This window comes from Gnatocerus cornutus, chromosome 2 (genome assembly GCF_029298725.1).
Source record: "Gnatocerus cornutus isolate USDA-ARS CGAHR chromosome 2, icGnaCorn1.1, whole genome shotgun sequence".
Taxonomy (NCBI): domain Eukaryota; kingdom Metazoa; phylum Arthropoda; class Insecta; order Coleoptera; family Tenebrionidae; genus Gnatocerus; species Gnatocerus cornutus.
This window is the reverse complement of record NC_142234.1, coordinates 7,552,277-7,569,726: the sequence shown is the minus strand read 5'-3', so window position 1 is coordinate 7,569,726 and position 17,450 is coordinate 7,552,277. Positions and strand designations below refer to the sequence as shown.

Genomic DNA, 17,450 nt, shown 5'->3' with positions numbered 1-17,450 from the left:
TCGAGAGAAATTAGAAAGCAAGGAATCATAAAGACTGTTTGTTGCAATAAATAGAGAAGCCTGGAAAATCCCGGAGAATCTCAAATAATTCTACAAAGATTTATAATTTCAGGGAACTCTTGCTGAAAACGCTCGCTAAACTTGAAAAATTCTGGATAATGTTGAAATTCTACAGAATCCCACAGGATCTCTAATGCAATCTGAGCGAGTTCTGAAATGTCTAAAAAATTTCGCATCATTCAACGGAATCTAAGAGAATTTTAGAATCTTAAAAAATGAAAGTTACAATTAGAAAAGCCTAGAACATCCCGGGAAATCTTAAATAATCCTACGAAATCTTAGAACCCTAGGAAACTACAAAAATTTATGAAAACGCTTGTTAAACTTAAAAAAGTCGAAATAATGCAGAAGATTTTAGAAAGTTCTACAGAATCCCACAGGATCTCTAACAGAATCTACACCAATATCAAAGAATCCTGAAAAATCTTGCAGCATTTAACAGAATCTAAGAGAATTTCGAAACCTTAAAGAATGTTGGTTACCATTAGAGAAGCTTTAAAAATCCCGAAAAATTTCCTGCAAAGTTTTAAAATCTCAGAGAACTCCAAGATATTCCCGTTTCACTTAAAATATTCGCAATCTTACTTTGTGTCTATTTAATGCAGATTTCATGAGTGAAAATATGCTGTTGATGTATTTTAAAAAAATAATGTAGTGAAGTAGAGAAGCTACAAGATATAAATATCGTCATTTGCAATTGTTGAATAAAAATTTCTAACTTAAAACCAATAAAACACCCGTATTTCTGCCATGACATTTTTTCTATCCCCATTAAATATTTAACTAATATATGTTAGACAACCCAAAATACGCATTGTTGTATCTACTTGTAAGAGAGATTTAGGTGCACAGTTCTGAAGCCAACAATATAATAATGATTTGGTTTCAAGCTAGTAGTGAAAAAACTATGTATTTTGTAAAATCTTACGAAAATGTATCTAATTAATTTTTTGTCAGGTTATGTTTGGACATGAAAACAAATCTTTGTTTGTCGGTGTTAATTCCATTGAGAGTACAAAGTGAATATGTGTGGAGATTAAAGTCGAGTTTTTTATATTTGGAGATTAAAAAGCGTTGCATCAATTTACTTATGAAGTTTTCGGGCAGAAAACGTCTACTTACTAGGTTCAAAGGCCTGAAGAGAATTCAACCAACTCAGAGCGGCAGTTAGGAGAAACAGAAACCCAAACTCATTGGAGATCCACATTTTCATCCACTGTAGGTCACATGAACCTGAAATATAACATTAACATTAATTGTGATTATTCCATCCAATCTATTGACTCCTAAGTATACATCCGCTGGGAATATCTGATCCCGTCTTCTCGACTGTTAGATAATTATTATGATACACTCCTTAACAAATATTACTATTGTTTGACTAAATAGTCAGTATTATCAGAGAGGGTCAAACGTTAACTAGTTTGCGAATTGGGAGTTTTAGTCTTGTAAATGAAACTACAGCCTCAAAGGCAAGGCAATTAATTTTTATCAAGTTAAGATAAATCAAGCTTTAGACCACAAGAAATTAATTCCAAATGGTATAACGTAATACGGTTAAGATTTTCCGTGAACTATATAAATTAGTAAATAATTAAAAGTAGGAAAAATCGTGCGAATTTCTGATGTAATCAACGCTTGCCATAATTCTTTTTTTCCATTTTACCTTTAAGCCAGAGAAAGAAATTTTATGGAGTTCGCGAAGTGCAGCAATGTTTCTGTTCCTGGAATAAATGACCTAATTACTGTAACGAATGTTTTAGAATGATTTCAATCCAGGGTTCGCGTGACCTATCGTTGAAACATTTCACATGTGATTTTTCGATTTCCAATCAATAAGAGACATTAATCTCGTACGATGAATTTAGAGAAGCAATCTTTGCTTTGTGTTCACTTTAATAAAGTACACAGTTTATTGTCTTTTCAGATTTCATCAAGAAAAATATCGACAGCTGAAGAACGAAAGATGGTAAAAGTTTAATGTTCCCGGAAGCCTGACCAGCCAATGCAACTTTAAAAGGGTCTTGCATCACGTTGGAGACCAGCAAGTAGACGTCCATTAGCTCCGACTTTGTGGTAGAATATCCCCTTTTTAATTATTTATACCAACCGGTGTATACCTACGCGCTAAAAAATCAAAACCGAGTAAGTGAAATTTTCCACGAAACAAATTACATGTGGTTATGTTGGCATGGCTGCTCTTCTGATTTTGTGTAATGAAACCGTGATTCAAAGCATCTCGTTGCTATGATTAAACTTAAGTTTACCAACTTTTAATTACGAGGTTTTCGTTGGAAAATTGTTTCGGATTTGAATTTTGACAGCAGTTCTCGTTAAAATAGAAACAAAACCGAGCTACCCACCAACTAAAATAACTTTTCTCATATGGGCTTGCATGTTATGCAATGACATTTTACCAGTTATCAAAAATAGAAATTAGAACTGTGGGTACAAATATAAAATATGTATTTAACTATTTACCTAAAGTGAAAATTATCTTCATACGTACTTTAAATTCGAAATTATTTTGCATCATTATCCACAGATTTTAAGCAAATACTGTTGTGTGATTAAATGTAAACGAGGCGTTTATTTTTGAGCTTGAAGTTGCAACACGTGATTAACGGACAAACCGAATAAATCCCAAACCATTTATCTACAACGTCTAATTTTTTTTTCTAATGGTTGAAATAAAATAAAATAATTAGATTATTAAACTAGAAGATATTTCCCATACGATGACTCGATATTTTACAAAATTGCGAAGTTTGAAAAATATTTTGCTCGATGATTTTTGGCCCCCCAAATTTACATTTTTATACGATCGAAAAACTGGAGAATCATTGTACAGAAAACATATACAAAATAAAACAAAAAAAAAATCAAGGCGATTTCATGATTTGTCTTTGAGTTACAACTGCAGCAAATTTGAAAAATGTAGTTTCGAGAAAAACGCGTTTAAAAATAACTTAATTATAGTTAATAGAGCTGTAATAGTTAATTATACTAATAGTGGTAACTCAGAAACTATTTAAAATAGTTATTTAAAATTTTTGTATGTTTTTAAAAGAATAGACTCTACTATCGAAATATGCAAAACAAATTAATCGATTATTTCAAAAATTCACACTGGTTGTGCCCCTTAAGATTTACATTGTAGCATTGTTTTCAATTAGTACCGGTGCTTTAAATAATCTCTTAAAGCACTGTTTTGTGAGTTGGTACTCCTGTCAATTGCTTGTTAAAACTGTAAGATTACAATAAAATTAATTTGGTGACGGAAGACACTTAAATGACAATCCACCAACCGTTCAAGAAAAATGTCCCTAAATGGAAATTTTAATACGTTTTTCTTAAAAAAAGTTAAAATAATGTCTCAACAGAACAAATATTAAATATAAAACACATGTTGCATAAAATTTTAAGTCATTTTTTATCACATAAGTGACTGGTTCAAAAGCCACGAATGGCTATAAAAAAAACTTTTAAACGTGTATCTTACAACGTTTTATCTACGATACTACAAGATAATTAGGAATCATCTGTCAAAAAGGTTAAAACAACACACAATCAAAATTGTGATTTGTTGTATTTTAACAAAAAGTGTACAATAGGCATAGTTTACCAAACGATTATTTTTTTAACCAAAATCTATTCAAAAAGTGCTTATTTTTGCAGGATCTTAGACAAATTAACATTAAATTTGCGAATTCTTGGATAATAGAGGTATCTCTGAATAGAACGTAAATAACATTTTCAGGTGCTTATTGCGGCAACCATCGGGCGTTTCTCCGTGTATCTTGTTATTTACTTCAAGTTGTACATTGCTATAATATTCCAAGAGTCGTTAAGAGTTTACCCTTTATTGTAGAAATAGCAATTTAATTTGCAAAGCTATGTAATTTATTCTTATGTTTTGACATGCCATTTGTACATTTGCCCCTCGCTACCACTAGTTGCTGTTCTTGACAAAAAATACTTGAGTTCCCCCGTGAATATTTTTTGTCATTAATTTTAAACAAAATGAATAATTTATGGCTAACCAGCGCCCTCAAAAGCAGATTATCGATTTTTCATTTATATTCTTTGCGTACCTACATCTTTTCCTTGACGCATTCTCAAGAGGATGTTCCCACTGAGAATCTCAAAGTGAGGTTAAATAGCGGAGTGTAAAATAGAAGGGGCGTCAACTAATTGAAACCGCAGAAGGTTGAACAAGACCGTCTTTTATCCACTTTATTTAGGCGAGTAGTATTGTTAAGATTATTGCTGTTGTTCTTAAAGAACTGGCAAAACTAAAGTTTATTACTCAATAGGCGTTTCTTTCCTCTATTTTTCGGCCTTTGTAAATCGTATTTTCCGTTGGAAAAGCATATAGAAAGCAATTCCATTAATTTTCCTTCCATCTCCTTCCCACTGCCGAACTAGTTCAAATATTCCTTTCAGAGTGACGGGAACGTAACCACCTGCAGGTCTGCATTCTATAATCCGCCAGTTTCCGCTATGTATCGTGTAGCTCAGCCCCACGCTAAAGCGAAAGCTAAGTTGTAAGCTGATAAAACAATCAGTTTGCCTCAACCGCTCAACTTGATAGGGTTTTCAAGTGAAGTGGTAATGGCATTGCCCCGGTCGACTTCAGAGGTCCGCCGTGGCTGTAACCGCACGACCTGACCCGTCACCCACTCCACCCGACGTCATTAAAAGTGAAAATTATATTTCGAGGAGTTCATAAATTTCTCATGAACCTCTAATGAAATCATGAATTATTATTTACGAGGCTACTCTCCAAAGCTAATTTCATTAAACGAATTCAGCTGAAAAATGACATTTTACCACTTTCCGCCTAACCCTTGGGAATTTAAGCGCTTTTTTCTTTCCAGTTTAAGAACCTCCAAAATGTTTACCAAACTGATGGTAAATAACTATCTTTTTTTTTCGATAGATCACAGTTTTTCACCAATTGAACGCTGCACATCCAACATTTTTGCAATTTCTTTTCAAAACCGGTTTATAAAGTTAACGAATGTAATTGAAACGTCGAAATGCGAGGGTGTGTTCTTTTGAAAATAAATGATTGACATTTAGCTCCACCCTATGTTTCCATTTTAAAACACCGCTCACATGTGTTATCAACTCATCATCGCATACCTTTATCTGTTTAATGCATATACATAATTCTTTTCATGAATTTATTAAAATCTGGATAATACTGGCGTTATCTAGGCGACATAACGGCAACGGTGGGAAAGAAGTTTGCATTTACATGAATATTGTACGAAGTATATTTTGCTAAGAAGCTCAGGAATTTGAATACATTTGAACTAAATAATACAGGCGGAATATCTGGTCCAAAATGAAGATTCTCTGAAAAAAGTGTGCTTTCTATTACTTAAAAACACAAGTTTAAATGCTATTCTAATTAGCGTTGTGCTGGTAAAGCCGAAGTTACATTTCAACAGTGAAAAAGTTTTTTTCTGCTTGACTTACTGCCTTAGCTCTCTTTGTAATTCAAAGAAACATTTGCAATGGAACAGTGTTAGCACAAGACAAATACTTTTTGAAGTTGTATGCACTTTGTGCGAAAGAAACGGTCTTGTAATAGCGAATTACCGAGCACCGTAGTTTTAAGTGTTATCTTTACATTTGTACTCAATAAGACGTGGCGAAGCATAAACTCCTTGAACTTATTAATTTTTTTGCACGCCTTCAATTCAAGTGATTAAAGAGTAGTATTTACAGAAGAAATGTGGATGTAAATATCTTTCCATCCATCAGACCGCACTTGACGTGAGAAAAATTAGTTCCGTAATGTAAAAGAAGTCACTTAAAAATATTGCATCAGAAAATAATGACTACGCACGTCGAACGCGTCATTTTGCTAACTATGTGTATATTGGCCATCTAATTTGATGGTGTTGTCCATAAATAATGAGATGATAGTCCCAGAAATGTAATTGACTTATACAGATTTTTTGATCTGGCAGGGCGTATATTTTATACAGTTTTGATGTTAGTTCATTGTAAGCTGACAGTAGCATACAAAGAGGTACTAAAGTACCAATCAGCACACGAGTCATGTTATTGAGAAAACTAAAAATCTGCAAAATTTGCTTTGTAACAGCAATGGAAAAGAGCAATAGTGTTGTATTTCCAGGTAATCGCGACACCTAATCAGTTGTTCCGATCTTCATGAAAGTGTTTAATTAATTTTTACTGCTAATGAATGCACCTGTAACATGGAAATACGAATTAAATTGAAAACAATCCGAGAGCAATGTGGTGATGTAGAAGTAGTTTATTACGTGTAAATCCTCCAAATAGTGAACCTAATTGCTTGAGCGTATTTACATGTATAATATTGACATACAATGCAGCCTGCACTGGATGTTCTATTCCATATGGGACACTAATGCTTTATACAAAGGATTGCAGTTGGTTTGCAACATTAGGGTTACATCGTGGATTTTATGCGGGCCAAAACTCTAGGGCTGGAATACAGACATATCGTCACTAACAACGCAGACAAGAGCAGAAAACCTCATAAGAGTTTGAGATTTCATGTCCTGATTACGTCGACTTTCTCCACGCAATTTACTCCAAAATCTCTTCTCCAATATGTAAACGGTTCTTTCTATTTTATGTCATATAGGTGTATAAAAAAAAGCACGCACGCGAAATTATTTTTTCTTTTTGTGACACTTCTTTTGCTTCGCCATTTTCACGCAAACACGGATATCTAATGCTTCAATCCCTGTGCATCGTGAACATTCAATTGGATGTTGACTAAATGAATGTTTGGCTCCAAGTTTTCACACATGAACACTTCTGTTTGATCTAAGCTTTGCTTCCTGGCTTTACAGGGGAACTTTGTTATTTCCGTATTCCGCTGCAACCAATAATTTGTTTTATCTCAACACACAGTTTCTTTTAGACACTGTCATTACCAGTAGTGAACAATGAGGTCACGGCGATTATCATGTGACAGAAACAAAGTTTTAATAAAAAATGTGTAAATTTAATACCAAAGGTATGTGTGATGGTTTCGTCCAGCTTGGCAAATATTTTAATAACTCTGGAAAGCTGTTTGAATAGGTATTTCAGTCCATTGTAATAAAATTAAAATCTTTGTGGCAGATTTTCATGTGTGTGTGTTTGATAAAGTGATAGATTAATTAATGATTAAGGTATAATATGTCTACAAAATTCAACGGAACAAACTATAAATATGGTTTGAAAAATTAATTCAATGTTTAACGTAATTTGCGGGTTTTATTCCTATCTATGAATTTAAAAAAATCAGTTTATAAAAAATCCTTTGTTTGAATGAGTTCAATACTTTTTCGTTCCATTGTCATTAATTTGTATCGCTAGAAAACCGCTGTTTTCTGAATCCATTATTGACGTATTACTGGTGTATTTGTTCAATAATAAATACCATGCAAGCCTGATAATTTTTTGGGTTCATTTCACATTTTTAAAAAGTTTAGATTGCATATTTTAAGGTTTTTAAATGAAAATGATAGTCAACACGGTACTGTTTTGACATTTTAGAAATTTTCAAATATAAAAATTTCCATTTTACGTTGTTAAATTGCTTAACTATTTGAGCCACCCTCGTACTTTCGATAGTTGCAAAGTTTGTCTCTTTCTCTATAGAGCCTTCAGATTTATTTAGGTATTTATAAACTCACTCAGCTTTATTTCCTTTTGTTCTCCTCAGCCAGAAAACTGTTTGAAATTTCGAAGAGTAACTACCTAATGAGCCAACAAAAGCGGAGCTTCCAATCAAATCAGTAGTGTGTAGTGTTTCCGATACAAATGTACAAATAAAGCAAATAGCAACAAATTCACGTTGATTTCTCTGATTTTCCGTTTTCTATATTTTTCACTTCTTGTTGCAGCTTATTTGTAAGTAATTGAACAAACAAGTCGTTTATTACATAATTTAGCGCCTCGTCTGTTGTGTGCTTACTAATATAATTAAAGACAAAAAATGTTTTCGAAAAAATGATAACCATAGATCAAGAGTAGGAACAAATTTTTCAGATAAAAAAGCAATTTTAGACTAACAGCCCTGGTTGAATAAAACTTTAATTTTGATTGCCTTTTCAGCAGAATTAAGTTAACGCTGCCATAAAATACAGTAGTAAACTTGGCGTTTTTTTGTAGAAAGGGAGAACGAATAATAGAATGTATAATGGACGAAAGCAACTGAATTAAATAAATATCAGATTAAAATGTTTTCGTGGAGTTTCTAGCATCTGAGTACTCGGCTTTGCAAAGTCATTAACATATTTGTGTGCTGTGAGAAGTCACGTAATAAAACAAGTGTTTGCGTATTTTAAAAGTGCACAAATTGCTAATCAACGGGGGAGAAAAATGCATATTCATGTTCTATCGAAAGCGCGTTTGTGGATTAATTTTGATTTTGCGATTTTTGTTACTCGCTTACTTAATTGTAAATTCACTTTTGTAATAAATAGCTTATTTATATTTTAAATTACCCCTCATTGAAACGAAAATTGTTCGTTGTTTAGTATACTTAGAATTTTTATAATGTTATTCAGATAAAAATCTTCGAGTAATTTCAATAAATTACCTACAGATTGGTATCTAAATTAGATTGCTTTAGATGAATAGTTTTCAAAATATGTATTGTTCACTAAAAAAAAAGTACAAAAAGCGGCCGAATGGTAGAAAGTATTAAGATTTTTATTTAGATAAATGGCTAAAAAAGCGAGAGCTTTAATAATGCATAGCTGTAGTAATAAGCAGCAGATTTCAGTATAATAATTGAATTAGTAAGGAGCTTTGTAATAAATTTTTAAGTAATGACCATAATTTGACGTTCATAGCAAATTATTCAAATTTCGTTCTTTGGTTTTATTTACCATAAGTAAAAAAATAATCAAAGTAATGTTTATTAAATATACGCATACATGAGCATCAAGAGTGGATTCGTTACATGTAATTTACGTAAAGACACGTTTTGTTCAAGCTTGCTAATGGTCATAAAAACTATTGAAACATTAAGTAGTTTTTTAGATGTGGTAATTTAGAAAATGACTAAGTTCCAAAAATGGAAAACATTGTTTTGTTTATAGAGGAAGAAATAAATTTATTATTTATGTATGAAGCGAGTGCATCTTTTGTGAGATTGCTAATGAAGTGCAGAAGTTGTCATAAGAAACGTCAGCGTAGTGTCAACAAAAGGTATTGTTCATATTCGAGACGTGGCTAATTAAAGATCTCGCGTTCGTATAACGTCTAGGAATATTAAAGGAAGCCCGTGACAGTTATTTTACACATCTAATGAATATTATGAAATATGTTTAATGCTGTATTAGACAGCCGAGGTAACTTTATAAAGTTGGTGGAGAGAACTTGTTTGCATGCGAGATTAAAAAGACGTTTCAAGTTTTCGTAACAATCCTCCCAGGTGAGGAAAAGTACGTTCCGTGACGTGGGAAACTGGGAAATCATTTAATTTTCCTCGTAAATAACGTATTCTGCTTTCCGACGTTTTCCATTGTTAGTGAGTCCTTTTGAGACCGCGGAAAGAATTTAATGAGTTCCTTAATGTGATGGCGATGTTTTATTGATGAACATCAAACGATTAAAACTATCATTACCTTCTTTTACAACAAAGGTTCTTTAGAACTTTGAGTAAGCAGTTGTTTTTAATTAACTTTGGTTTTGTTGGTTTTTAACGTTTATTTGAATTGATCGTCCTTACCTTGTCTTCCTTTGGTGGTCGCCCTCACTGACAAATTTCAAAGTTATTTTTCACGATATCGAAAATAAACGTGTAACATGTCACGATGTTAACGGTTAATTTAGTAACAGTTCCGGACTCTGAGAGCGAGCGTCGGTAACTGAGCGTCGTTTCTAACTACCATCGATTTTAAACAAGAACGCGCCGCTAAGATAGACGCTGCCGTCGCGGTGCTGTGCGTCGGCCACAGTGCGCTACAATCTCACACTGTTGCGCTTATACTCTGCTTAATAAGCAAACTTACATCATATTACATACACAGTGAAAATAAAAGCTCGAGAGTAATGCGACAAGTGTAACAGGGGAAAGAAAGAGCGAGGCATGCACACCGACAAAAACTGCACCTTGCTAGTGTTTAACGACTTCTTTGCATTAGCTGCTTTTGCATTAATTATAATAATTACAACTGACTTGTACAACAAAGATATTTTTTACATACTGAGCGCTTTAAGTTCCACATTATGGATACCGAGAGATTTTATTTTTTCTTGTTTGTTTAAATTGCTTAACATCCAATGATCTTGTGGATAATTTTATTTCAGATAACATCAGCATCCGACATCCGACACTAAAACCGTTCAATAAAAGTAGCTGCTGTTTAATTTTTTTGTTTCGAAGTTGCTTCGTCAACAAAGGCGCGACTTCTAATTCAGTTTCAATTGCACTAATAAGTACTTTTCATGTTTTGACGCATTCTAGTTGCAGCACTGCAGTTAATCAATAATATTACTGAAATATGCAAAACTTATACTTTTGTTTTTGTTCAATATTCACCACTTTATCTTTCTAGCCTCGGTGCATAAAACGCCGGTTTCTTTGATTAATCATTTAACGGTTCAGCAAAATAACCACCTATGCTTTTAGAATTGGCCAAGAGGGTTTTAGAAAGCTTAAGAGTTTTATCCATCAAATCGGAAACTCTTCTAATTCAAACTCGATACGTTTAAGTTATAGCTGAACTTTTACAACAAATTTTCAGGATTTAGACGTACAATCACTAACTCACTTGTCAGTTTTTCTTCCGAGACATTGTAAAATAGTATTTGTTCGAAATGTGAATAGAATGTTTATGAGTAAACATGCGAAATGAAAACAGATTCCTAGGTTGATATGCAACGTACTTGTAGATATTTGTGTACACATATGCACGACAATTCGTAAACAACAGTGTGGGTTTTCTCAGTTCTGTTCAAGTGTAATCAATTTTATTGATATGCTAGTACAGTAGTCCGCAAACAAATAATTGGGATTTGCTCAAAGGAATCCATAATTTAGTTCTATGATATTGCTCTGTTTGACATCATTTGGGTCTATATAATATAGCGATATTATGAATGGAGGAGCTTGCTTTGACGTTGTTTATGAACATGTTATGTAAAAAGATGTATATATATACACATTTTTTTTAAATTCCAAATTTACGCAAAATTGTAAAATTAGTTTTCTAGATTTTGAAAAAATACCATCTCAAAGGGGAGTAACGAGTGTCAAGATCACTGTCGACACTGTCAAAATTTTGTTGAAAATAAGTTGACGTTTCTTACATTAGTAGAGTCCATGATTACCAAAAGGTCCCACGCCAAGTACAATGTACTTTTTTATATTAACTAGATAGTCGTTGATTATCTGAATTTATTATAAATATGTATGAAGACTATTATTGCTAATTGGTAGAATGCAGCAATTTTTTGCACATGTTTCAATATTAATAGTTCAATAATTTATAGATTAAAAATTCAGAAATAGAAATTTAAACATTGAAAAGTAATGCCCATTTTAGTCAGAACTAATGGATGAAAGATTAATATCTTTTAATCATTATTTACTATTTATTTGTAACAGTGAACATAAAAATATTATGCAAATAATTAAATACTGCTAATTTCGTAATTTGAGGTTCAACATTAGTCGATATGCAAACATAAAATGTCATTTTTAAAACGCCATCTACCACACTTTAAGACCCTTTGTAATATAAAATACGAAAAATAATTGTCATGGACAAATTTAGTTAATTAGGAAAATTAATTCTATAATAAAGTTGCTTCGACAAGCATAAACCTCATAAATAACCCTTTGGGCCTGTAAAACCTTTTGTACCTTCATTAATTCTCTGACTTCAAATATGCAAAAGTATGGTTTTTTAGCGTCTCGCCTGTCTAAAAAACTTTTTCATAATTAGTTCGATTAATCCTTTAAGACTATTACAGCAACTTCTGTTACAGGACGACATAGCCTTTGAGCATGAAAAAGTTTTAGTGTATGTTGCATATAAATTGTACACAACAAATCGTATTTTAATTTATCTTTACAAGCAACTAGATAAAGAAGAAAATATATAAGTTTATCACGGCTGAGAAGTGGCCGACCCGCAATATCAAGGCAAAATTCGATCAATATGTCGTTATGAATTCATTTCTTGCGTGCAATTTTACTGGCAGAGCAAAGTAATTGTTTCCTCGATATAACCATCAGCTCGGCCCCAAAGGACGCTAAATCTCACCACTCGTTCAAGTTGACGTGTTAGCAGGCGATGTACTCTTGTTGATGTTATTTTGCCAATTTGAATGAGAAAAAGCACTCTGCAGCTATAAAACTATGGGAAAGGAACAGAACATTGATTTCAAACTGTTACACATTAATGACAAGAATTTACATTGGAATTTGCCGTGTCACTTAGCGTGACAATGTTGTCAAAGGATTTGCGGTTTTACTCTTTGAATTGAGATGCGAAAAAATAATTAATAATTCAACGAGGCAATAAAATCGATACTTGGGGTTGAGTGTACACTATACTTTCATTAAGTTCTTTCTTTCATGTTGTTTTGCTTTTTTGTTGGAAGTAGTTTTAGGGAGAATTGATTTTTATTACCAGAGAGAAGCGCAGAATTATTTGCGAACAGATTTAAAAATATTGCCCAGTGTTCGTAATGAATTTTTTTGATCCCTTGCTGTTCACCTGCCATAAATTGTCGAACCAAATTTCTTGTTTGAGGACGACATGTTTTTACCGATGAGAGGCCTGGTTTTTGCCAAGCCAATTATAACTTTTCCAGTTGCTGTTTCAATTCACAGGAGAATATAAGATACAAAAATAACACCATCGTCACAGCGTTTCTAGTCAATATAAAACCGTCAATGAGTATTATTAATAATTCAACAAGTTTTAATTGACTTTGTTCAGTTTACTCTCGTGTTAAACAACACTAAGTCTAGGCTATATTGTTATGTAGAAGTTAATTGTATACCGATTGTCAACAAAGCGAGACTATAGTGTAATAAGTAACAAGAACTTTAATGTTGCCGAGGGACGTTATAAAGGTAAGCGTCAAACCGGCGATCCCTTGAGATGTTCCTTCGTCAAGGGGCGTAGAGTTTTATTCAGACAAATGCAGGTGGGCCTTCAACCTGTTTAATATCGAAAAGCTTCCCAAAGATGAAAGCAATGCAAGAATAAGAATATATGACTTCTCCAAACCCGAAGATCTGATGTAAACCGAGTGAAATATGTAAAAACACAAAAAACGTGAATATCCGATACATTTATACCATCTCGTGAAATATTATCTCTTGGAAATAGAAACTTGTTGAATATTGTCGGTGTTAACGACTAAAGGGATCAGGAAGAGACGTTGGAAGAATACCAATACAAAATTATATAGCAAATAAAATTTTGATAGTCGTAAGGAGTAATAATCATTATGGGTAGTTGGAAAATAATATCCTGCTTTGAAAACGAGTCTATCTGTTTGTTGTCTGCTAAAATAGAGTATAAAATTCACCGGTCTGGATGATTATGCGTTTCAAATAAATTCTTCGTTAAAATCATATGTATATTAAAATTTTTGATAAAAAAGATAATTAAATGTTAGTAATTCTTAGCCTATGTGATTAATGTTTGGATTTAACTATAAGGTAAGAATTAGAAAATAAATAAGTACCTCAGGGTTTTTTTGAGGTAAAATATTCTCCAGTATTATGTTTGTTCCATTTTTTTATATCGCTAGATCTTTCGGGTGTGCAATTTACCAACTACTTCGAAAGAGATAAAGTATAATAAACTTAGAATTATATTTTTGACAGACGCATATTTCTGCTTTTATTAAGATTAACATATAGAACTATTAGTTTCTCTAGAGAGAACTACAAAAAATGAGTTTTTGTAATTACATACTCAGAAAAAACATACACGAACATAGGACACAGTTTTTACTAAAATTTGAAAATTATGGCCAGCAATTTTTTTTAAATAATCAAAGGGTGCAAAATCTGTTATTGATTTTTCTGACCCATTCTCTGTACATATTTTTGTGTTTGTCTCTCGTATTTTCTCTGAATTTCCCCAAGGATTTTTCAATGTATTTTTTAAGCAGTTTTCTGTTTGTTCAGCTATCCTTTATCATCTTCATTGGGTGCATATACAACGATTGTTGTAAATTGGTTTTGACTGTTAGTTTTCAGTTCTAGTAATAGAATTTCTTTACGAATTTTCTCCTTGGTCTTCTATCTTTTAGTTTTTGAAACTTTCCTTATAAATTTCAATTTTAATCTCTCTAGAATTGAATTCATTTGAAGAAAATAACAATACATTTTCTGTCGTTTCAATATTTTATTTACTACTTCTATAAAAATTATAATTATATAATAAATTAGACATAATAATGTAAGCATGCTTGCGTTATGACATAAAAAAAGTAGTTTATTAAAGAATGTTAAGAAAAGAACTATGTATTTTAATCTCTACTTCCTTAATGAACTATTTTATAAAGCAAATGAATCTAGACATAAAATAGACCAACATGACTCAACTCCATAATTAAGAAATACAAGAAACGGATTCTGCTATCTGCCGAGAATAAATTGCTTGCAACTCGTGTGGTAGGTAAACGGGGTGAAATAGTGCCATGAAGTGGATTATGCAGCGTTAGGGGGAACTACAGTTAACATTTATTAGCAATTAGCAAAATACCGTTTAAGAAAATATCCACAACTTGCACTTTTCGCTGCCTAGAAACAATTTAAAACAAATATTTCATTTCTGTCAAACATGCAGCAAACTACATATTTCTAATAAATAAGGCTTTCATAAAAATCAAGAAAGTTTAATTTTTTGTATTTACAATGATTTCTGGGCTTGATATTTCAATCATGCAGCACGTAAAACCACATAAACTTAAATATTCAAGAAAATAATCTTGAATTTCCATTAATTTGTTACTTTTATATTGGAATAGGAACAGGTTATTTTCCTAATGGCAATCAACCTTCTGAATGCATAAATTACACTTACTTATGTATACAAGAATTATTTCATTTTTATTCCATTATTATGCAGTGCCGTGTATTCCGACAGTACAAGTTTGCTAATTAAAAATATTGAAAATTCCATTATTACGATAAAAACATGAGAGACTGAACATATAGGTCATTTAGAAAGAGATTTTAAAACCAAATATCCCAAAAATGTAGTTAAATCTGAATACTTCTACATAATTCAACATGTCATTTTTCTAACAGAGATCAACTTTTTGGCTTCATAAATTAACCTTCCCTGTACAAAAATTATTTCCTTTTGACACCGTTATTATACCATGTCGTGTGTCCCCACACTTTAAGTCAAATTCTTTTAATTAAGGTTTTTATAAAAATTGTATTAATTAGCGACTAAGGTCATGTTCAAAGTTTCGAGCTGTCACATTCTAAAATGTGGGGTTGTTGCATGCCTGTCGCATAAATCAGTTTCCACTTCACGCATACCAATCATACAATTTATTCGTACTTTTTTTCTACTTTTATTTAAATTCGGCAAGAAACGCCACTTTATTTCAATTTCCCACGTAATAAATTTCGCTTCGAATAGGATACACGCGACAAAAAGTATACTTAATTATTATTTGTGGTAAGCGTTATCAGTTCCATTTTCGTGATGTATGTGTGTTTCATCGCAGTTAAATGAAGCTGTAGTATTTTCATCTGCACGCATAAGCTTCGAGTGTTTCAAAAGTGTGAGGGCAGTAATTTTCTAAAAAAACATCATTAAGTTTGATAAATATTAATAAAGTTGGAAGAAATGGAAATTAGTGTCAAAAACAACGAGGATAACGTGACTTTTTTTGAAAAAATTTATTAGGATTCACAAGCTAATCAGAAGATTTGAGGTGAACCTCACTTGCCTTAATTGCATTGAATTTTCATGGAGTCACTTCGAAAGTAAAGCACGCATCTAGTATTTATAAAAGTGTGCCTTCACGTTTCGAAATGCCATTAGCAACGTTATGGGGCGTTAAGAAGAACGTATTGCGTTTTTGTTGCCGTGTCCATCTGACTCCGGCAATCGTGTTATTGCTACGTAAATGGAGTTCGAATGCAATGTGTGACTCCACTCGGACACCGAACCTAATTTTACAGCCATTTCGACCCAGAAGATGTCTTGTAATTATTCTTGGTGCGGTTTTAATTATTCCCTCTCTAAACAAACGTAATTCCACGCAACTTGCTAATTAAATTCCCAGGAACTAAACAGATTGCTGCAACAACTTCAAAAGGAATTGTTTTTATCTCAAAAGGAAAACAAAGCTTTCAATAATTGAACATCATGCAAAGCGAGACTTAGTCTTCTTCTGAAACAAATTTAATAGTTGGAGAGAAGCATTCTGTTTACCTCTTCATTCATAATAACAATTCAAATTACTGCGGAATCTGCTGAGAATTGTGCACCACTTTTTTTTATAATAGACTGTCTCATTTATTTTTTCTTCAAGCGCAAGAAAATGTTTGTATTATGGTTTATAATATCCTATATACATATAGGTATTTTCACATAAGATGACGAGCCTGACGAGACCGGAATGCAACCCAAAATTCATTTGAAGCAGACTTTTTTTGACAATACGTGTGCTGAAAGATTTTGGTATGCGTTTTTTTAAAGACACCCCACAGAAGAGATTAAGGTTGTAAGATCTTAGTCAGAATGTACCTAGTGGAACCTTTGTCGTTGTAAATATTCCTATCCAAACGAGGTCTGCTCTTTCGTCGTTGATATCCGTTGTCAAAACTTGACGAATTTATTTTTGACGTTAAACTTTACAAGGTACTTTTTGAATTCTTCTTTATTGGAAACAGATAATTTTGTAAAGTTATCCATGATATGTGTATTTTGTGCTGCATTTAATTGTCGTCAGGTTCGTCATCTTACATAAAGAACCTTGCAGAAGTCAGATATCGTTCGTAGTTAAACAATGTTCACATTATATTACTATAAAACAAAGTTAGCGCCTAATCCAATCTGATCGCGGCGACCCTTTTGCAATTGGACAGTCATTTGACGTTTCACATTTGTTTGACGCTTCTGTCCATCAGTGAGAGCAGTGTTCAGTGTCGTTTTAATTCAAGCCCAAATGTCGATAAAAGTGATAAAGCATTCAGTGTTGTGTTAATTTAAGCATAAATAGTGATAACAGTGATAAAAGCTTTTTCAAACGAGATTTAAAATAAGAAACTTATTAAACAGAGACTTGCGCCGCAATTCAAATGCTTAAAGAAAAAATAACATAGTACATATTATATTATTAGAACTAAATGTCTTTTTGTATTCATCCCGATTTGCTTTGTCTTG

The 17,450-nt window shown here is 32.5% G+C and overlaps 1 protein-coding gene across 2 annotated transcripts in view; it reads right to left on the bottom strand.

The window, feature by feature from the left end:
* The window catches only part of LOC148178479 (discoidin domain-containing receptor 2-like), a 59,425-nt gene extending 49,426 nt beyond the window's left edge, over positions 1-9,999 (bottom strand). Inside the window, exons 1-2 of one of the 2 annotated variants that reach the window (XM_088030556.1) lie at positions 9,797-9,999; positions 1,183-1,293 (exon numbers count right to left, since the gene is read on the bottom strand). In XM_088030556.1, coding sequence (XP_087886682.1) covers positions 1,183-1,273 — 91 coding nt within the window. In that variant the 5' untranslated portion in view covers positions 1,274-1,293; positions 9,797-9,999. Of the gene's footprint in view, positions 1-1,182; positions 1,294-2,541; positions 2,632-9,796 lie in introns of those variants that run through there. The other variant, XM_088030555.1, reaches the window with a different exon arrangement.
* Between the last annotated feature and the right edge of the window lie 7,451 nt (positions 10,000-17,450).